The sequence below is a fragment of the Epinephelus fuscoguttatus genome, linkage group LG21 (assembly GCF_011397635.1).
Source record: "Epinephelus fuscoguttatus linkage group LG21, E.fuscoguttatus.final_Chr_v1".
In the NCBI taxonomy this organism is placed as follows: domain Eukaryota; kingdom Metazoa; phylum Chordata; class Actinopteri; order Perciformes; family Serranidae; genus Epinephelus; species Epinephelus fuscoguttatus.
Genome location: NC_064772.1, coordinates 14768675 through 14792106, shown reverse-complemented (window position 1 = coordinate 14792106; position 23432 = coordinate 14768675). Strand labels below are relative to the sequence as shown.

The 23432-nt window shown below is 39.9% G+C and overlaps 1 protein-coding gene across 4 annotated transcripts in view; it reads right to left on the bottom strand.

The window, feature by feature from the left end:
- LOC125882280 (cadherin-7-like) overlaps positions 1-23432 on the bottom strand; it is a 269395-nt gene that overhangs the window by 2132 nt on the left and 243831 nt on the right. For all 4 annotated transcript variants that reach the window (XM_049566066.1, XM_049566064.1, XM_049566067.1 and 1 more), the window contains one exon: positions 20230-20478. In XM_049566066.1, coding sequence (XP_049422023.1) covers positions 20230-20478 — 249 coding nt within the window. The remainder of the gene's footprint in view (positions 1-20229; positions 20479-23432) is intronic.

The following is a 23432-nucleotide window of genomic DNA, read 5'->3' as shown; positions in this document are numbered from 1 at the left end:
CCATCCAAACACTGTTGCAGACCAAGTCCATGCCCTCGTGGCAACGGCATTACCCGATGGCAGTGGCATCCCCAGCAAGACTCCATGCCACACCACAAAAACTGCTCAGGAATGGCCCGAGGTAGGTGCCAAAGAGCTTTAGGCGTCAATCTGGCCTCCAAATTCCAACTCTGATCGAGCATCTTGTCACATTCCTCAGATTCAATGTGGTACAGGCCTGTATTAAAAGCAGTGGATAAGGGCTAAAATAGAAATATATTCATAAACAGTTATTATAACGGTATAAAGGAAGCAGAAAGATGGTGGAAAGTGTTGGCTGAAAGTAGTAGATCAGGGGGGCCAGAATAGATAATGTGAAAAGACCTGGGGGCCAGCTGCTTCTTGCATCAAATTAGTTATTAAAAATAACCACATACACAAAACCAAACTATACAAACTGTTTTATCTGTAAGTAAAAAAGTATTCTATTTTGTTGAAAGCTGTGGCCCTCGCTGACCACTTTATGCTTCTTTGCTGTGGCTATGTATGCTACCAAGCAGGAAATGTCTGCTGTTAGGTAACCACTTGTTTGCTTGTTTTCCATGTGTTCATGAAAACACATTTCACCTGCGTATGATAGTTCTGTCATTGTGAGGTGAATGGAAAAAATGCAAGTGAGCTATATTATGTAGCAGGCCATATTAGGCCACATATAGCATGTCCAAAGTAGTAGATATATGGTTGACAGTGTTAGCTTAAAATAGCAGACAATGGTTGACAGTGAGCACGTTTACATGCGCACACTAATCAGATAACTGGGAATAATCAGGTAATGGTAATAATCTGATTTGACACGTTTACGTGAACTTCAATAATCTGATAATCAGAAAAACCTAGTTTACATGATTCAGTCCTTCAGTTGGATTTCTCCCCAAGTACATGACATAAAACTCAAACTTCCTGTTACAGTAGGTACTCATATCCTTGAAAAACCAAAAGTCATATATTTGCAAAATAAAGCACTCATCATGCTGACAGCTTATATTCTTACAGTACTGTTTGTTTTTATCATTAACAAATACATGTGAGAGCATTCTAATGTGTAGTTTATCAATGTGGAGCCAATTTTACATACTTTGGGTAGATTCGGAGTAAAAGTACTGCAAAGAGCAATATACAAGTGTATTGTATATAAACTTGTCACACAAAGTGCATAACATATAAGTAAGATAAAATAAAAGTGACAATTTAAACACTGAGAATATAAAAATATATTGTTTTATGTAACATCTTTATCTGAAAGGAAACAAAAGCTGTCAGATTAACGTAGTGGAGTAGAAAGTACAATATTTCCCTCTAAAATGTAGTGGAGTGGGAGTATAAAATAGCAAAACCCGAAAGAAACCAGATTAAAGGGTATACATGCACTGAATAATCTGACTATTGGGGAAAAAGCTAGGTGTGTTTATCTGATTTCTCGTAATCAGATAATGGCTTTTATCTGATAAAGCCTATCGGATTATGCTGTTTACATGACCACTTGAATAATCAGGTAACTCCAGAAACCAGATAATGATCGGTTTATTAGTGTGCATGTAACTGCGCTCAGTGTTAGCTCAAAGTAATGGATAAATAGTTTACAGTGTTAGCTAAAAGTAGTAGCCATGTTTGAAAGTGTTATCCAAAGTGTTAGTAGTGGATATATAGTTAAAAGTGTAAGCTAAAAACTAGATTATAATTCATTTGAAAGCCTCGTTCTTAGTCTTTTACATCCGACCTGGAAAACCTCGCAGCCACTTTTATTTGTTATAGTGTACCGTGCTCCTGGCCCGTATTCTGAATTTTTATCTGAATTCTCAGAGTTTTTATCCAGTTTAGTTCTTAAATCAGATAAAGTTATTATTGTAGGCGATTTTAACATTCATGTCGACGTTGATAATGACTCCCTGGCTACCGCGTTTATCTCATTATTAGACTCCATTGGCTTCAGTCAGGGTGTACATGAACCTACTCATTGTTTTAACCATACCCTCGATCTAGTTCTGACGTATGGAATTGAAATTGATAACCTAAAAGTCTTCCCACAGAATCCCTCGCTATCGGATCATTATCTGATTACTTTTGATTTCTTTTTACTCGATTACACGCCACTCAGCAACAGTTACTATACTAGATGTTTATCAGATAGTGCTGTCGCAAAACTTAAGGAAAAGATTACTTCGTCGTTAAATTCAATACCAATACCTTCAGTAACAGAGGTTTCCCGTGCCGACTTTAACCTCTCCCGAATTGATCATTTTGTTGATAGCACTGTAGGCTCGCTACGAACAATGCTTGACTCTGTAGCTCCTCTTAAAAAGAAGTTAAAAAAGCAAAGAAAGTTCGCTTCTTGGTATAACTCTCAAACCCGTAAGTTAAAACAAATATCGCGAAAATTTGAAAGGAATTGGCGATTAACCAAACTGGAAGAATCTCGTTTAATCTGGACAGACAGTCTCAAAACTTATAAGAGGGGCCTCCACAATGCCAGAGCAAACTATTACTCAGCTCTAATAGAAGACAATAAGAACAACCCCAGGTTTCTTTTCAGCACTGTAGCCAGGCTGACTGAGAGTCAAAGCTCTATTGAGCCTTGTATTCCCTTAGCCCTTAGCAGTAATGATTTTATGAGCTTTTTTAATGACAAAATTCTAACTATTAGAGGCAAAATTCATGACCTCCTGCCCTCAGATAGTACCTATCTAACCTCAAACACAGCTGTAAAATCTAATATATATTTAGATTGCTTCTCCCCAATTTCTCTTCAAGAATTGACCTCAGTGATTTCTTCATCCAAATCATCAACGTGTCTCTTAGACCCCATCCCAACTAGGCTACTTAAGGAGGTCTTTCCTTTAGTTAACACTCATATATTAGATATGATCAATATATCCTTATTAACAGGCTATGTACCACAGTCTTTTAAGATAGCTGTAATTAAACCTCTACTAAAAAAAGCCCACCCTGGATCCAGAGGTGTTAGCCAATTATAGACCAATATCTAATCTTCCCTTTATGTCAAAGATCCTTGAGAAAGTAGTAGACCAGCTGTGTGATTTTCTCCAGGATAATAATTTATTTGAGGAATTTCAGTCAGGATTTAGAGTGCATCATAGCACTGAGACAGCTCTAGTTAAAATTACAAATGACCTTCTGATTGCTTCAGACAAAGGACTCGTCTCTGTACTTGTTTTATTAGATCTTAGTGCGGCGTTTGACACAATTGACCATCAAATTCTGCTGCAGAGACTGGATCACTTAATTGGCTTAAAAGGTTCAGCACTAAGCTGGTTTAAATTCCGCAAGGTTCTGTGCTCGGACCAATCCTGTTTACTCTATATATGCTTCCTTTAGGTAACATCATTAGAAATCACTCTATAAATTTCCATTGTTATGCGGATGATACTCAGTTGTATTTATCAATGAAGCCAGAAGAAAGCAATCAATTAACTAAACTCCATAATTGTCTTAAAGACATAAAAACTTGGATGAGCACCAATTTCCTGATGTTAAATTCAGACAAAACTGAAGTTATTGTTCTTGGCCCCAAACAACTCAGAGACTCTTTATCTGATGACATAGTTTCTCTAGATGGCATTGCTCTGGCCCCTGCCACTACCGTAAGAAACCTCAGAGTAATATTTGATCAAGATTTGTCTTTTAATTCTCATTTAAAGCAAACCTCACGGACTGCATTTTTTCATCTGCGTAATATTGCGAAAATTAGGCCTATCCTGACCCAAAAAGATGCAGAAAAATTGGTCCACGCTTTTGTTACCTCAAGGCTGGATTATTGTAACTCTCTATTATCAGGTAGCTCTAGTAAGTCCTTAAAAACTCTCCAGCTAATTCAGAATGCAGCAGCATGTGTACTAACAGGAACTAAGAAACGCGATCATATCTCTCCTGTTTTAGCTTCTCTGCACTGGCTCCCTGTAAAATCCAGAATTGAATTTAAAATCCTACTGTTAACTTATAAAGCTGTAAATGGTTAAGCTCCGTCATATCTTAGAGAGCTCATAGTGCCATATTATCCCACCAGAACACTGCGCTCCGAGAACGCAGGGTTACTCGTGGTCCCTAAAGTCTCCAAAAGTAGATCAGGAGCCAGAGCCTTTAGCTATCAGGCTCCTCTCCTGTGGAATCATCTTCCTGTTACGGTCCGGGAGGCAGACACCGTCTCCACATTTAAGACTAGACTTAAGACTTTCCTCTTTGATAAAGCTTATAGTTAGGGCTGGCTCAGGCTTGTCCTGTACCAGCCCTTAGTTAGGCTGACTTAGGCCTAGTCTGCCGGAGGATCCCTCTATAATACACCGGGCCCCTTCTCTCCTTCTCTCTCTCTCTCTCTCTCTCTCTCTCGTATCCTATTACTGCATCTAGCTAACCCGGCCATTCTGGATGTCACTAACTCGGCTTCTTCTCCGGAGCCTTTGTGCTCCACTGTCTCACAGATTAACTCATATCACAGCGGTGCCTGGACAGGCGCCGGGCGGACAGGCTTTATAAATAAAATTGATTGATTGATTGATTGATAAAAATAGCGGATAAATGGTTGACAATGTTAGCTTAAAGTGACGGTTAAATGGTTAAAAATTTTCGCTAAAAGTAACAGATAAATGTTTGAAAGTGTTAGCTTAAAGTAGCAGATAAATGGTTGACAATGTTTAGCTAAAAATAGCAGATAAATGGTTGACAATGTTAGCTTAAAGTGACGGTTAAATGGTTAAAAGTGTTAGCTAAAAGTAGCAGATAAATAGCTGAAAGTGATAGCTAAAGGTAATAGATATATGGTTGACAGTGTTAGCTTAAAATAGCAGCTAAATGGTTGACAATGTTAGCTTAAAGTGACGGTTAAATGGTTAAAAGTGTTAGCTTAAAGTAGCAGATAAATCGTTAAAAGTGATAGCTGGAAGTAATAGATAAATGGTAGGAAGTGTAAGCTAAAAGTAACGGACAAATGGTTAACAGTGTTAGCTAAAAGTAGCAGATAAATGGTTAAAAGTGATAGCTAAAGGTAATAGATACATGGTTGACAGTGTTAGCTTAAAATAGCAGCTAATGGTTGACAATATTAGGTAAAAGTAACGGATAAATGGTTGAAATGTTTATTTGAAAGTAGGGGATGCATGTTTAAAATCGTTTGCCTGAAGTATATGCACTTGAAAATGTTAGCTGAAAGTATTTGCTAAGCAGTTTAAACTGTAGTACAAATGGTTGGAACACCCAGCTTCAACCTCTCCAAATGGTAGTGGACAAATGCAAACCTAACCCACCCAAAAACTGACAGTTCTCTTCGACAGTACTTCTACTGTCGGCTAACAAAATCCACCTTTATGTTATTGTCAGTGTTAAATGACATCGTGTTTAAATCAGCTCAACTAAACACATTTGAAACATGATGGCGGTGTCAGTGAAGGAGTATTTGAGTTCATCTGGAGGGGCTATGAGGGAACATGTGACAAAAAAGGTTAGAAAACCACTACACTGTGAATCCAATTAGAGTTTACAAAACTAAACCTGCAATGTAATATATTATGCCCCTTTGTGGTTTCCACCACCTACATTTTGCTTCAAGACTTGTACAAAACTCCACCAAACTGGAATCTATGTCCCTCTGAGATCTTACCAGAAGCCCTCCTCCAGCCCCTGTTCCCTCTCCCATACATTATTGCTGAAAATAACTCTACGCCCAAGCAAACTGGCAAATGTCTAATGATCCTCTATCCATCAATGTCAAGCTGGTGCCAGTGAAATATCGCTCTGTGGGCCCATATTTCTTTTCCTTCTCGACGTCGAGCTACTGCAGGCAGCCCAGAAAGAGGCCCAGGAACCGAATTCAAACACCACTTCACACCCTCTAATAAGGGAGCAAATGGAAGAGATGGAAGGGAGGAAAGTGTCACATGGAAAGGCTGCAGGAGATGAATGGGTAGCTCTCTGTTGGCTATTTGGTGACTGCTGGTACCCTACAAGAGTTTTTTTGTGAAATACTTGGAATGGTCCCTCCAGTCTAACAACCACCACTAATATCTGTGACACTTTTTTTTTTTTAGCACTTTAAGACAGAACGTCAAACATTTCTGTGGAAGATTGTTTCCTTTAATTTTGGGAACTCGAGTCATTCTAAATTCTATTCGATTCAGTAGGGCTGCTCCAAAGTGAATTACAAAGTGGCACATTGAAATAGAATATTCTCAGTGCTTTCCAGCAAAGCTCTTTAGGGTTTAATGCCTAGAAGGCAGTCACGATGCGTCACAGACTGGCAGCGGGCCAACATCCAATCACGTCCTACTAGGATGAGCAGGTGGATGGCCGGGCATACAAATAGTGAGTCTGTGTCAGGCACCAAGGGTCCTGTAAAGAAATGATTTCTAGCCTAGACAGCTGAGCAAATACACAAACTCATGATCAAACTCTTCATAACACATTTACTAATGATGTACACTAAATGAAAAACAGAAGCAAAGGAGATCAATTTAGTGTTACAAAGGCTTTTTGCTGTAATTGAATTGTTTAAATGATCTACCCGGCACAATCGATACTGAACAAGGTGAGTTTTCTGTGCTGCCCTTTTCTTACCAGCATGCATCATTGAATGCACTTTCTCATTAGAGAATTTTTTCCCCCATGTGCTGTGTGATTCTGGTGAAACTGGGACTGATTATTCCCTCATTTTGTGTCTCTGTACTGCAGTGCAGTTTCAGATAGAGGAATCAATCAGCAACTGTCTGAAATGAAAGGAGGATTTATGTTGAAGTACTAATTCCTGCTAGAAAGATCATTTGTGTAGTAGTGTCATTCTTGTATGAAAAAAGAAAGCATTGAAGGCCCTTAAAACCAATTTTCTTAATTAGCTTTTAATTAAAAAAAAGTCCTACATGAATGCAGCTTTTTTCTTTTTTTTTTTCTCCAAAAGCAAGAGACTTTTGTATCTTAGTTTTTCTCTTAACTCTTCTAAATGGTTAGAAATGGGCAGAACTTAGTTGGTCCAAGGTGATATTATGTACCTCCATGCACCAATCAGGATTTAACAACATTTCAATCAAAATATGGGCTACTGTCAACCTAATGGGATCAAACCACATGCACACATTTCTGATGAGTTTTTTTTTTTCCACTATACCCTTATTAAACATTATTAAATGTGGGTGTTACAGTTCTACAAATCCCTGATTCAATTAGACATTTCATTTAAAGGTCACAATTCAATTCAGTTTTCAATTTGAATTTTTTTCAGTGCTGACAGCTATAGATCAGCAGTTTGTTGGTTTTATGTAAATTGTCATTTACATTTTCAAATTCTTCCTTAAAAAGATAGGCTTCATGGTATCAAGTGTGACATAACTTTCATATTTTGGAATGTACCACACTAAAGCCATATGGTCCAATTCATTTTTTTTGTCCTATTTAATATATAATAAATAACAATTTCATTATTCAATCGGGAACAAATCAAAAGCCACTGGATGGCAAAAAGGCTCTTCACAATGACAGCTTGAGTTTTCTCACCTGTAAAAATTGACAAGATCTTTGCTTCACTTTCACTTAACTAGCACAGCCTGCAATCTGTAGTTTTTTCTGTCAAAGACACGTTGGTTGTTTACATGGACTTTAGTAAAGCAGAAGGATCACCCAGTTCTGTGGCCTTGGTGTCTGGAAAATGCAGCTGCAGGCTAGCGGTAAGCTACACCAAAGACAGTGGATAAACCAAGACGGTCCACTGCGAGTCAGTTTCCAGTATCAGTGTCATGTGGGGTTCATGCCCACCACGCCCCTTTAGGAGACTAACAGCAGGTCCTGAGTCCATTGACTTCAGTGGGAGAAATGAACGTGATTACAGATTATGGCCGATTCTTTAGCCCCATAGTCACAGAAGCAAATATTGGACCCATTTATCACAAGCCGAATATCTTCAGAACATTCCGACAACAAAATGGCAAATTTCAGATGGACATATCAGGAGAAAATTTACTTTGTTCAAGACCTGTCTCTGTCTCAACAACACACTCTCACGAGATCCGGGGCAACAGATAGCTCCTCTCTGGTGCTGAAATCAGTGCAGTTTCACCAAAAATACTGGATTAAAAAAAAAAAAAAATTCCAGCGGATGTCTTAGTTACAACATGATTGAGCTAACTGGAGTAGTTTCATGTCGTATCCGACAGCGGGAGGCTTTTAACAGATGACGTCCTGATGTTAGCTTTGCTGCTGCTGTTAGCTGTCCCTGTCAGCTGCAGCCACTGATGCTTTCTAGACATCGTGATTTCCCAAAACTGAATAAATACCACACATAGCAACACAAAACTGCTTTGCTAGCTCAATCATGTTGTAACTAAGACATCCGCTGGAAAAAATCTTTTTTTCATGGACCGTTTATTGAGTTACTGAGTTATTACAGACACTGCTAACGGTTAGCCCAGCTAATCTATGATAACCAAATGAGGTTGAGGATACTTGTCTTTGATTGGCGGTTCTCCATCGTCTTTGATTGGGCTATGGGGGACAACGCCTACTTAGACCGGAAATGCATACCATTTCATACAATGGGAGTATATTATAGGTCGGCCATCTTGTTATAATACAGTATCTTTGGCTACACTCTGTCATCTTTGAAGTGTCCTTTTTTCCCCTCTCTGATGCATACAAGTATGCAGTAACAATAAAGAAATTCAATTTTATGTAATTCCAAAACATGGCAATCTCTAGCACCGTGTTCTAGTTGGATGTGACTCAAGTGAGTGTCAGCGACTAAATCAGTATGATTGCATTGTTTTCGACTGGAGTGTTGTAACTCGCTGTGAGCGACGTGACGCGATGTAGCGCACCTTTTTGAGCTAAACTTTTGTCGGACTCCGAGTTTCTATTTTTAGTCTGTCGCTCACGTTGGAGGCACCACAATGGAGGAGGAACGGCTGATTCACAAGGTTTAAATGAGAAAGTACCTACAGGATGCCTCATTATTTTACCGCAAATACCTACGTAAGTTGATGTCTGGCTGGAGGGAGATCACCAAGAAGATGAACGTTCCTGGTAAGAACTGTGTGGGATGCTAGCAAGCTAGCTTATTTTACAAAGTGGAGATGGTGATATGATATCATAGAGTAAACACTAAAAAGATGGGTGAGAATGTAATTCCTCATTATTCATACTCACAACAATATCGTGGGTCATAGATATCAGTGTTTTGGTTCCCATGAGACCACAGCTGCTAGGTTGGTGGTTTGTTTACATGATGTGACGCGATGCGACATCATAGTCTGACACTCATATCCAGTTAGGACACAGTGTAGTATTTAAGTATGTTTGTTTTCTTAACTTTAATTGTTGCTTACTGTGTCCTGTGTACTGTGTCCTAACATCTTCAGAATATGCACAGTAGTTGCAGGCGTTAAGTCCCTCAATAAATTGTTACAGCATTGACTGTGAATGAAACTCAGTCCCTGAGGAAAGAGAGATTCTGAATTGAAGTACAGATAAATAATGGACCTGCACTTGTATAGCGCCTATCTAGTCATCTGGCCACTTAAAATGCTTTTTACACTATGAGTCACATTCACCTATTCACACACTGGTAGCCGAGGCTACAGTACAAGATGCCACCTGCTATTCAGTTTTTAATACACTCACCACTGATGGAACACCCATCAGGAGCAATTTGGAGTTCTTGCTCAAGGATGCTTCGACATGCCGACTGGATCACCGGGAATCAAACTCCTGATTTTCTGATTAGGGAACACCCGCTCTACCTCTGAGCCACAGCCGTCCCATAATTTTTCAACTAACTAATAAATAAGTGTACAGTCGATTGCTTCTGTGAGGCCATGCAGAGCTCTTTATGTGACTGGACAGAGCGTCCTGCCACAGTTTAGGTTCTGACTGACAGCTTGATTGGATGGGAGATTATTTGACAGAATATTTTTTTACCTACAGAGAATATGATCTTAATATAATTCATGGAACGTTCCTGCCATTGTGGTGCTTATTTAGGAAGAGTCTAACCACCTTTTTTTCAATTACTGTTCTACTTGTGTCTGACAATTAAGGTCAGTACGTGTAAGTTTTATTACAAGCAGCTTAAGCCCTATTTGCACAGGACTAGTATCACCTGGGGACCTCGAGTAATTTGTAATATTTGCAGAGTCTGTCTGTGATCTTACTCCTGTACAAATCTGCCATGAGGTATTTTGTCAGTAATACTGACAAAATACCTCAGATATTTCAACAAACATAGAGATAATGTGATAATATAAATCCCCTATGAATTGGCATCTCGGTGAGGTCGTATTCAGGTTTTTTTTGTTTTCTCCACGCCTCTTTCCTGGTCAAGAATTACAGAGGCTGCCTTGGTTATTATAAATGAAAGTATTGACAGCAGTCTGGGTACAGAAGGATCATGTTGCTACCGAGCATTGAAACCCAATCGCAGAAAGACCAAGCTCAAATCCATCAGAAGGGTGAAATCTCAAAAGATGATGAGATATATGACGTGTGAAAATGTATGGCAGCACTGGTTCTGTTTGTTTATCTCACATTTTAAAGAAAAAACAAGTAGTGTGTAGTGTTTCTGCATTGTGTAGAGTGAAGTTACAAATGACTGTGTGCATCATATCCAGGGGGTTGTCAGTATATTCAAGTAAAATACAGACTTTGCTTATCAGTGCAGACGTAGGGGGTATTTTCTAAATCACCAGCTTTCTTGGTAATACTAGTCCGGTGTGAATAGGGTTTTCTAAAACACTTTGTAATTACTGCTGTTGGTGCTGCAAAAAATTATTTTCATTATTGATTAATCTTATGATTATTTCTTCAACTAATTGCTAAATTGTTTGCAGAATAAAAAGTTACAAAATACTGAAGACTGTCCAAAGTATATGAGGTAAACATTTTCAAATTGCTCTTTATGTGTCTATAAGTCAAAGACACTCACTTTACAATGACATTAAACACAGAGAAGCAGCTAATCATCACATTTTAGAAGCTGTAACCAGGAAATCTGTGTCTTATTTACTTAATAATTGACTTCAACCAATAATTGATTATGAAAGTAGTTGGGACTGAAAAAACAAGGTAGTGTGTAGTGTTTGTTTGGTGATTGTTTTAGCTCTTACTGACTTAAATGTTGTAACAACAAGGACAGAGAATGAGAGTATAGAAGAGAGCTGGCAAGAAAATAAAGGTGTCTAGACAGATGAAGAGGTCTCATGCGTCCTCATCATCGTGACAGATATCACTCTCCTGCACGGATGACATTGCAACAAAACACATTCTGCGCCACAACGAGATGATGAAGGGCACAGAAACAATCAGAATCTGCAAACACAAATCCTCCATGTTATTGGCTGCTTTATCAGTACCGCTGTATGTTTGCTGCATGATTCAAACAGCTTTTATGTTCCCTTTGTTGTGGCCGATGTTATCTGTCACAGTTAACTGTGTATCTGTCTGGATTATGCGCCTGTGCTTCTTTACTGTCTCGTCAACATTTCCGTTTTTATTTTGTTCTATGTATCCTTCTGCAAGCTGTTTGCATCTTCCCTCCAATTCCCTCACAAGAGGTCTTTTTAGTTCCTGCCAGGCTGTCATTATGAAGACAAATCTGCTCTTAATTGACTTGCTAAGTTAAAAAAAGGGGCTTATTTCCTTTTCTTCTCTTATTTTTAGCATGTCAACCAGTGTGATAGCAAATAATTACACAGTTTAAACACAAATTTGCAGGTTACAATGGGCACAGTGGAGCTTAAAGATAAGATCTGGAAAAAAGAGAGTCTGCCGTCTGAATGCAGACGCCTAAATAGAGACGCAGACAGAGGGGCTAACACGGGAGACAGACAATAAAATAAGACATGGAAGAATGGACACAAAGATTTATAGAATGAGTCTGATAAGCAATACTCTGACAGAAATAACTATCTGGAGATTCTGAGTGCTACGTAATGTCCTAATTGGCCCTCTGGAGGATTGAGCCATACCCGACCTGTACTGGGAAAATCTTAACAAGATAATGATTGTCTCAGTAGTTTGGATGTATCATCCAAAAGTGACTGTGTCATTAAAAAAAGGTTTTAAATGACATTTACAAAAAGGAAAAAAAAAAAAAGCATAGTTGTACCCAGGCATTTTCAGGAATATTACTGCAAGGAGTAGAGGACAAGCTCTGTAATTAAATCTAAAAATATCAACCTATGATTAATGACCACTTAGCTTATGAGTACGTAGAGCCAAAGCTAATGTGCATGCAGCTCTGCAGGGTTTAAAGGCAGGCAGGTGGAAACTGCACACTTTGTATCAACTGTTGTGATTGAAACTCTCAGACTCAACCCAAAGATGAGGAGAGGAGTGGCGCTCTGAAGAGCTCTCCACGCGCAGCTTTGTATTGTAGTTGTTAGACTCAGGTGGGAGTGTGTGTTCCCCGCATCTGATGAGATAGTGAGAGATCGATGGAGGAAAAAGAAAAGAAGCTGATTTGAGACCAGTGATACCAGTGTACTTGAGTACACAGCCGAGCAGAGCTTTTATTTAGTGTTAATTTCTGATTATGTGCTGCTGCCATCTCTATATTTGCCGTAATTGTTTTGTCATTAATGGCAAATTTAGGGATTTTAGTGAGTTGAGGCTCTTATGTATTTTTCAACCTGGACCCTGTTTTCCCATGTGTTTGCGCCTAAGTGACTCATGGAGACAACAATTTTCAAAATTGGTCCATTATTGACAGAGAGTGCTGCAATGTAATCCCTATCCGCAAGCAAGCACCATCAATTTACGTCCACTAAAAGTGCTTGTTTTTAACACTAAAAGTTTCTGATAACACTATGGAAAGGATCTCTAGAGAAATGAGATGTTTTCCCATAGTTTTCACTGGTCTCTATTTAATTGTGACCAAGACCCTGCTGAAGTTCAAACCGAGTATCAGAATGGGGAATGACTCTAAATTGGCCGTAGGTGTGAATGTGAACGTGAATGGTTGTCTGTCTCTATTTGTCATCCCTGCGATAGTCTGGTGACCTGTCTAGGGTGTACCCCGCCTCTTGTCCAGTGTCAGATGGGAGAGCCTCCAGCCAACCCATAACAGGATAAGCGCGTACAGAAAATGAATGAATGAATGTTCGGAAATTAGTAATTTTGCAAAAATAACATTCGCTTTTACTTTTGGTATTTTGATTTGATGCTAATACTTTACAAAACAAAGTGCTTTACAAAGACCAAAAAAACAGGAGAAATTAAATAATTCATAAAAGTAGAACTGATATAATAATAATGAAAAGTGAGGTATGAATCACTGAAACACAGTAAAAACATATAAAAGTAAAAAAGAAAAGTAATTGATTCAAGAGAAAGCAATTCTGAAAAAGAGAGTAAGTGAGTGAGTGAGATCTGGGGCCGTGACTGTGAAGGCTTCAGCTCCTCTGGTTTTAAGGCTTCACCTTGGAACAAACAGACTTCTGCTGGAGGATCTCAGGCTACAATCAGACGTATGGAGGGTTAGTAAGTCAGTGAAATCATCAGGGGCTACCTCCACATGTGCTGTAAAAGTCATCATTAAAATTTTACAACACTTTCTAACATGTATGGGTAACCAGTGTGAGGATGCTAAAGTAGATCTTATGTCTACTCTGCTATTGGATTTGTGAGGAGTCTTGCTGCTGCAAGTTGAACAAGTTGAAGTTTGGAGGGTTTGTACTGGGTGAGACAGGAATATTGAGTTGAATATAGAGTTACAGTACACTAAGTAGGGTGTAACAGTGTGGATGACAGTTTCTACATCACTAGCTAATAAAAAAAAATCTAAGGTTCTTAGAAGTTTTATTAACTGTTCTACTTTTAACAGAGTAAAATTTTCAATGCAGGACAGAGTATTTGTCACACTGTGGTATTACTTCTTCTACTGAAGTAAAAAACCTGAATACTTCTCCTCCCATGACTTCAGATTGACGGCACCTGAGGATGACAGCAACTCGGGTCTAATTTCAGCTCGTGTCTCATCCAAAATAATACAATCACACGCAATCACAGCCTCAATTGCTACCCACAGATTGAAAGAGGTCTTGATGGAAGATCAGAATAAAAGATCGCACATGGGCTGTTAATACGAGGGAAGAAGGGAAGGGGGAGGGGGTGAATATGCACAAAGAAGAAACAGAGAAAAGAAGGAAAGAGGCTGATCCAATTGAGGAAAACAGACTGATGGGGACAGCTAAGGACGGACACACACACACACACACATTCACACACTCAAACAGAGACAAGGCGACTAGGAGGTATATTAAACTGGAGGCCATTAGTTCTAAGCCTGTGGCCTAAGGCCATGCCGTGTAGAATAGAGCCAGCTTTCATTAGCGATGCTGGGTTCAGGGTTGCACCAACACATATTTCCCCCTGTTGCTCTTTTGAAGTTTTCATTTATCAAGAGAAGCATTCTCTGTTGCAATAAAAGGAAGGCAAACTTCAAGGGGACCAGAATAAAAAGCAAAGTTTGACCCCCATCAAAGAACTCATTTCAGTTATTGTATATGCTGTTTAGATCCTCCTCAGCTCACAATGAAGATCACCTAAGCGTTAAACTACGACTCTGCTCTGATGTGGTTACGCTTTGTCTGTGGGTTTTATGAGCAGTAAAGCACACAGGAGGTGACAGCTCAGTGCTGCATCCATCTCTAAGGTTATGTTAATGAATCTCACGTACAAGTGCCTTAACGTACATCTTGGTGTTGCACTGGAAATCAGAGGCACCTGTCCTTGAGAAGCGGCATTACATACAGTATGACCTCCAAGAAACACTATAATAAAATACAGTGAAATGTTTCTGGGGGAAGGCACCATGAGAGCTCCTTTAGGAGGGAAAATGATCTAAAAATCTGGAATCTCATCACTGTCTCAGGCTGCCTTCAGGCGCTGCTTTCTCTCAATGAAATTACACTTTATTTTTCAGTATAGCGTGCTCAAACGCTGGAGGAGTGCTGTCACATAAATGAAATATAATCATAACTGGCAATAGAGGGTTTTTAAAAGAGCTGCTGGAGACTTGAACATGAAATATAAATACTTCCTAATACCCCTTAATGTTTATTTAAGTGTCCAATCAAGTGTTATTTAAAATAACTTTTGGAGTAATGCCTGCTTCTTTTGGCCCAATAATGTTATTCTCTGATATTTCTCAAAGGTTGAGATAAATAGAATTAAACATCTTAAATAAAGGGAAAGCAAAAACATTGGGTGGCCACTTAGTTTAGTGAACAACCCACAGAATGGATTTTACGGTTTACTGGGTCCAGCTAAACACTCAGGCGAAAAAACAAAAAGTACTCCACTAAAACCCAGTATACACCGACTGTAGTTAATTGATCCTGTTGGCAGGATTTCAGCGGTACTTCACTTGTAAACATGGAGGCTGTTATTCAGAGCCGACTGACCTATAGGTCATGTGTATTTACCAAAGAGGAAATATGAGGGGAAGATATCTCCCTCCAGGTTTGACATGTGCAAGACCTCAAGATGCAACTATGTTTTAGCAGAGCTTCTCTCACACATTCGGCCGCCTGCAGAGTATATAAAAGTGGAGATAAGTCTGAATGGGTTGTAAATACCGACATAAGCGTTGTTTTGTGATGCTGCACTATATATATGCATTACCTTCACTTAAATCTGAACTTAAACATGAACTGCAAAGGTTGTTTGCTTGAATGTACTCCTACTACAACAAAGCCAGCGAGCTACTCCAGGCAGACAACTCCAAAGTGATGCGATGTTAGAGGCTATTTAAGCTCTCAGTGAACTGTCCACCCTTTTGATTTGCTAAGGGACTGTAGAAAAATTATTATGGGCGAAGAGGCAATCAGAGAGAGAGGAGGGTTTGTTTTTTCTTTGTGCTGGAACAAAGGTGAATTTTTTGCAAGAGTAGAGGAGGGTCTTTTAAAGTGTTCTCATCCCAGATTCATTCCTCCCTTCTGAGAGTTATTGCAAGAATTAATTATCATTGGATCTTTTACATTTCAGGCTTTAGCATCATCTGATTTCATTCATATTTGGTGTTATTTTATCGTATTTAAAAACAGAAAAATAACGAGTGGCTGGAAGATGTGAACATTCACCATTTTGTTGAGATACCATTTTGAAATAGTAGAAGGGAGGGTATTGTATTTTTTTCTTTTTTTTTTTTTTTTAAAGGGGACCTACTGTGCTTTTGCTATTGTCTGTCATATCAATCAGTCAATCAATCAATTTTATTTATAAAGCCCAATATCACAAATCACAATTTGCCTCACAGGGCTTTACAGCATACGACATCCCTCAGTCCTTAGGACCCTTGCAGTGGATATGATGTTACATGTCAGGTGTCCAAATAATGAGGTAAACATATGTAAAAGTTATCCCTGTGAGCAAAAACCTCAGGCTTCAGACCTCTCTGAATACTCTCAACGTTCTTTCTACTTTTGAGACAAGCTGATGTCAGCTCATGTCAGATTTCTTTATATGGTCATCTGCTCCAGGCAAGAGACCGCAAGTGTTTAGCACTTTAACTGTAGCCCACACTGCTACATGTGGCTACATGCTAATGTCAGGGAAACATGTAATCTTGGTTGCTGATGTTGTGAATTTTTCCTAGATATCGGGGTCACATTCCTGCTGGAAAATGTCTCGTTCGGTCATGGAACACTTTAGTCAAAGAAAACTTAATTTCCATTTGCAGTATTTGGCAGTATGGCTCTGTTCTGGGGCCTCTGCCTTTCCTTGGGCCTACACAGAAAGCCTCTCCTTAGGGTAGAGAGGCAAACCTCCGTGCCCTTCCATGCGCTACATGGAAAGCCTAATGCAGGGAGAACAGCAGCAAAGACCTCCTGGGAACAGAACAGAGCAGCATCAATGACAAACAGATATGACATTGATAAGTCAGACACCAGCATGAAAAGGAGGAGCTGGGGTGGAGGCCAGAGCAGTTTAAATAGGGCGCCCTGAATGAGATTTGCCTATTGGTTGCATAGAAAGGAATCATGTGATCTATCAGCTGACTCCCTTCCATCAATCAGCTGCTCCATCAGTTGACTGGCTGTTTGAGATCAACTGATATAGCTGGGATGTGAGCTTGACATCATGTCCTGCCTGAGCTAACGCTATGTTCAATTTTTACAAGGTTTTAATTGGTGATTATTCACGGTGGAGAGTGCTTTTCTCTGTAACAGTCATTACCCCAGTGCAGATGACAAGATATGGAACACCTAGAAACGCCGACCAATCACAGCAGACTGATGCGCCAAAATGTAGCGTTTCAGACAGGTGTGCCATCACAGACAGTATGAGGAAAATAAACTGTTTACTGACCATTAAAGCGTATAAATGTGTTTTAGTATTGACCTATAGCACAAGTATGAACTTAAGGAGCACAATATGTCCCCTTCAGTTAAGGATAATGTCCCTGTAACACTTAACAGGGTCTTGCGAATTCAGTCTTTAATTCTGCTAAAAAACACACACAGCCATCACTGCTGCTGCTGCTCGTCATATTTATTAAGGTTAACAATGTTTATGTCGTATTTTCCGCTGCTGCTTTTTTGACATTCAAGTGATTTGGTTTGGCTTGTCGTCTGTCATATTAGCCTTTAGGGCTAACTGACTTGGCCACACACACACATTTCAAGCTGACTAGTTTGAGCAAGTACAGTTTTCCTGCACTGTTGTTAGAAATGTGGGACTGCAGCGACTCTTTTTAAAAGGTTTTTTTCTTCACAGAGAATCTGGTGATTAGTGCTTTACTCTACCATACAAACGATGGTTAAACCCAAAATTAAAATACATATTTTTCCACTTACTTGTAGTGTTATTTATCAGTGTAGATTGTTTTGGTGTGAGTTGCTGAGCGTTGGTGATAGCGGCCGTAGAGATGTCTATCTTCTCTCCAGTATAATTGAACTGGATGGCACTCAGCTTGTGGAGCTCGAAGTGCCAAAAAATACATAACAGCAATGTTTCTTTCCTGAAATCATGACCTGGTAACTTAAATCATCCACAGACCTTGTTGAGAGCAGTTTCACACACCTGTCAACCATTTGACCATGCAGAAAGAAATAATGTACTTTGTTAAAGAATAAACTGAATATAAAATACTTAAAAATTAGGTCCAACTTTATTGAAAGTAACAGTAAAACTGTTAGTAATAATAACCAATAATATAATATATACACTCACCAGCCACTTTATTAGGTACACCTGTTCAACTGCTCACTAATGCAAATAGCTAATCAGCCAATTACGTGGCAGCGACTCAATGCATTAAGGCATGTAGACATGGTCAAGACGACCTGCTGAAGTTCAAGCCGAGCATCAGAATGGGGAAGAAATTTAAGTGACTTTGCACCTATGGTCTGAGTATTTCAGAAACTGCTGATCTACTGGGATATTCACACACAACCATCTCTAGGTTTTACAGAGGATGGTCCGAAAAAGAGAAAATATCCAGTGAGCAGCAGTTCTCTGGGTGAAAATGCCTTGTTGATGCCAGAGGTCAGAGGAGAATGGCCAGACTGGTTCAAGATGATAGAAAGGCAACAGTAACTCAAATAACCACTGGTTACAACCAAGGTCTGCAGAAGACCATCTCTGAACCAACAACATGTCCAACCTTGAAGCAGATGGGCTACAGCAGCAGAAGACCACACCAGGTGCCACTCCTGTCAGCTAACAACAGGAAACTGAGGCTACAGTTCACACAGGCTCACCAAAACTGGACAATAGAAGATTGGAAAAACGTTGCCTGGTCTGATGAGTCTGTGACATTCAGATGGTAGGGTCAGAATTTGGTGTAAACAACATGAAAGCATGGATCCATCCTGCCTTGTATCAACGGTTCAGGCTGGTGATGGTGGTGTAATGGTGTGGGGGATATTTTCTTGGCACACTTTGGGCCCCTTAGTACCAACTGAGCATGGTTTAAACACCACAGCCTACCTGAGTATTGTTGCTGACCGTGTCCATCCCTTTATGACCACAGTGTACCCATCTTCTGATGGCTACTTCCAGCAGGATAACGCACCATGTCACAAAGCTCAAATCATCTCAAACTGGTTTCTTGAACATGACAATGAGTTCACTGTACTCCAGTGGCCTCCACAGTCACCAGATCTCAATCCTATAGAGCACCTTTGGGATGTGGTGGAACGGAGATAAATCTGCAGCAACTGTGTGATGCTATCATGTCAATATGGACCAAAGTCTCTGAGGAATGTTTCCAGCACCTTGTTGAACCTATGCCGCGAAGAATTAAGGCAGTTGTGAAAGCAAAAGGGGTCCAACCTGGTACAAGGAAGGTGTACCTAAAAAAGTGGCTGGTGAGTGTATATAATAATACAACATGAGGGTAATTTTTCTGCATAATGAGTTCTTGCAGATAATGCTTCACATAGGTACAAGTATGAATGCAGAACGTCTACTTGTAATGGAGTAATTTTTAATATCATAGTTGTTACATCCAGTTCCAGCTGTTAAGGTAATGTGTTCTTGTTTTCAGTTTATTACAGTTATTATTTCCTGTTTTTGTTACTAACCTGTGTCTCTCATTTCAGATGCTGCACTTCCGCCCTGTGTGTTTTCTGCGTGTGTGATTACCTTCCCTGCCCTGATTAGTTTCACCTGTCCCTTATTACCCTGCCTCCTGTGTGTTTAGTCTGTGTGCTCCCTTTTGTCTGTGCCAGCACGTCTTCACTGTTTTCAGTAAGCCTTGCAGCATTTATTCCTTGTGTGTTCCCAGTGTTATGCGACCTGTCTTCTCTATTTTGACACAGTCTCTTGCCTAGCATTGTTTGGACACCTTCACCTTCTTTTTTTGGACTCACTCCTGTGTACATACTCTGATATCTTCAGCAAAGACCTTTCAGTGTGTCCTTGAGTTGTGCTTTTGAGTTCCGCTGCTGTATCCAGTACAACAGATAACTGTGGTATCTCTGCTTTTATGAAAGTAAAGGATCTAAATTCTTCTTGAACCACTGCTGGTGAGGCAGCAGCCCCACGGTCACAAAGTTTACAAAGAAAGAGACAGATACATTAATGAGTAACTACAGTTAAATCACCGATAAAATGTCTTCATATCTGATAGGAATAGTAACCAAAAAGATCACCTCTACAATAACGATCACTCTGAACTTTATACCGACCTCTCCCGCTACAAAAAGAATAGCTGTTGTTGGACTTGTGTTTTTGACACCGAGGTCGCATGGATCTTACCCAGGAGCGTGATGATGCAGCCTAAAATAGCCAGGAGGGCGCCGGTGCTCAGGCCAGTGGCAGTGTAGGCCACGGCTCCACAGGACAAGGCCACGCCGTCTGAATCACAGTCACACACTCGCACTGAGAGTGTGTTTGTGCTGCTGAGGGCAGGACTTCCACTGTCCACGATCAACACCGGCAGCCGGTATATAGGTTGCTCCCGTCTCCTGAAACCACCTCGTTTTGTCAGTATGGATGCTGTGTTGTCTGCAAAGAGGAAAAACACACATTGGTGAGACTTGTTAGAGAAAAGCCTGGAGAGCTGTGTTTAGTCTAAAACTTTATAGGCTTCAAATGAACAATGAACGGCATATATGACTAGCAGGAGGCTTAGCTTGTATTCTGTAATGATTGCTGTGCTTTGGCTCTGCAGTTTGAAATGATTTTACAGTATTAAAAGCAGGAATGCCAACAGATGGTGTCATTAACACAATTCATTATATGATACGCTGTGGCGTCTCTCCCTGGTCTTGCCACCTGTTGGCTAATAACAGCTTTTGTTTGATGGTAAAAATCTTATATGAAATCTCAGCGTATGAGAGAGGAAAAGGCAGCAGAGGAGAACAATATGCCGCTATACCAGGGAAGAAAAAAAAAAGCCATTTCATGACAGCTTCTTCAATAGATTGAAATGCACTTTCAAATTGAGCAGTCACACTTGAAATGTAGATTTCTCCTTGAAGGACAACTCCTTTGTTTTTTTGATTGATATTCAGATTGCTGTTTGAGTCCAAGAACAAGGTAAGAATGAACATAGAGATGGGTTCTTTTGTAAATGCCACATTAGTCAAATCAGCAAAATGTTCTCACAGGTGAAGAAAAACACACAGTTGGTGGGCAACAACTTTGATGGGTTAAAAATAAAACACTTGTTTTGTTAAAAAAATATTTAATAAATAAATATAGGGTGTTAAGCGGGAAACATTTAGTCATGTCTAAACACAGACAAGTAAAAATAAGATGTTAAGGCGTTAAGGTGCAGGCTAAAAGTATGTAAGCACCAGAATGTCATCTTTATGTGTCTGCTGAACAGGGGTGGAAGTATTTCGATCTTTAACTGAAGTAAAGTAGCAGAATCACAGCATAGAAATATTCTGCTGCAAGTAAAATTCCTGGATTCAAAATCTTAGGGCCTGTGTCCACCTAGCGTTTCTTTTTCAGCCCGGGCTTCTTTCTTCAGGTATGGTATGAAGAGGAGTGTATGCAGCCACCTAGGGAGAAAGCACAGTGCCCAGCGTCTTTTTTTGGAGTGCTTCGCCTTTGTTGTGTGGCTGCTATGAGTGCTTTAAGTTAAAAATGACAGTTACATCACTGCTGCTTCTTTAGCTGGGCTACAGTCTAACAGGAGCTACTGCTAGCTACTCTCTTCCAATGAAAGTAGCTAGCAGTAGCTCCCAACGAAACAAACGAAACACTGGCTCTAAATAAAACCGTTTGCGTTTATCATGTTGGCCACCGTAGTTAGCAGCCTCTCTGTGATGAGAGCTTGAGAAAAAGACTTCTGCTGGATAATTGCTCCCTGTAAAAAAAACCCTGAACATCTTGAGAGAAAAAGTTGAGCACAAGTTAGCAGGTGCTGGGCTAGCAGTCCGTCTGCAACAAGCCGAACAGCGTTGCAGAAACACTGATGTGTAACGTGAAAATGCTTTCTTCAGTGTTTCTACTGGTTCGTTTGTTTTGGAGAGGAGGAGGTCTCTGCGGTAATTCAGCTCTGGTAAAAACCTCCTGAACCATGAACACTTAAGGAATTTTAACTGGGAGAAGTTTCAACTAGTTGCAATTTGCAATCCTCACCACTAGATGCCACTAACTCACTCTAAATCTCACACGCTGTTCCTTAAAAGCCAAGTTTTCAGGAGCATTGACCACCACAATTCTATAAAAAACACGGCTGTTATCATAAGTATAGGCTACAGATACTCAGCACACTGACACCGAAGTAAACACTGTATGTTCAAAGAGAAGCTTTCTGCAACAAAGCTTTCAGAAACTGTCTTCCAGCCAAGTTGCTCTTAATCTGCAGAGAGGTGACCATTAAACATCCAGTCCATGATGTAACCCTGGTCTGCACTTACACGGATTACTGTGGCACAACCTGACTGCTGCTGCTACCTCTGAAAGGTAACATGGCAGCTTTAGCTGAGCTCAAACAAAACACTCAACGCAGGGCATTTACCTCAGAGAAACTATCAGGTCTGCATGTTTTTTTAAAGCAGTGGGGACCCATGATGGAGTTGTGCTCAATTCTCATGTGTTTTTAAAGCTATATGCAAAGTTTTCCTATATGAGAAGCTAATTTTCTTCATCCGCCCACTGCTTTGCGTGTAGGTGGTGAGCAGATCATAATGGTTCAAAGGCAGTTTTCAGCCTGTGTGTTGAAGTTATCCTGTGATCAGGAACATGGAGACCCTGCTGTAGTGGATTGAAGCAGAAGTCTCAGATGTGCGCCAGCTGCAGCAAAAAGTTTGTTTTTGCATCCAGTTTTGACGAACAATTACAAAGAGGAGGGCAGCGAGGGCATTGTCATGGCAGAATTATGGTTTCATTTGGCACGGCTGGGCACGCCGGGAGGCACCAGTTACTCTGTACTTCTCTTCCTGAGTCAGATTGCAGAGGAGATTGTGTCCTGACGCAGGGCAGATATAGAGAGCCAGAGTGAGCAATGGCCAAAGTGTCAATTGCATCGCTGCCAGGCTCAATTCAAAGGAAGTAAGCAGCAAATAGACCGTACCTAACTTGACCAACACCCTTTACAGACTCCAAAGGCCATCAGCAATTTTCTAAGGGGAGTTTTTTGATTTAGCAGCTGGATGCAACAGGGTTGATCTGACACATAGAGCTCTGACAAGGACATAGAGGCTTACTATATGTTTAAGTTTATGTTTGGCCCCATTCATCCATATTGGTATCACTTGCCTACCTGTTCAACACAAACCAATATACATGTATGTTTATATATATATATATATATATATATATATATATATATATATATATATATATATATATACAGTACAGGCCAAAAGTTTGGACACACCTTCTCATTCAATGCGTTTTCTTTATTTTCATGACTATTTACATTGTAGATTCTCACTGAAGGCATCAAAACTATGAATGAACACATGTGGAGTTATGTACTTAACAAAAAAAGGTGAAATAAC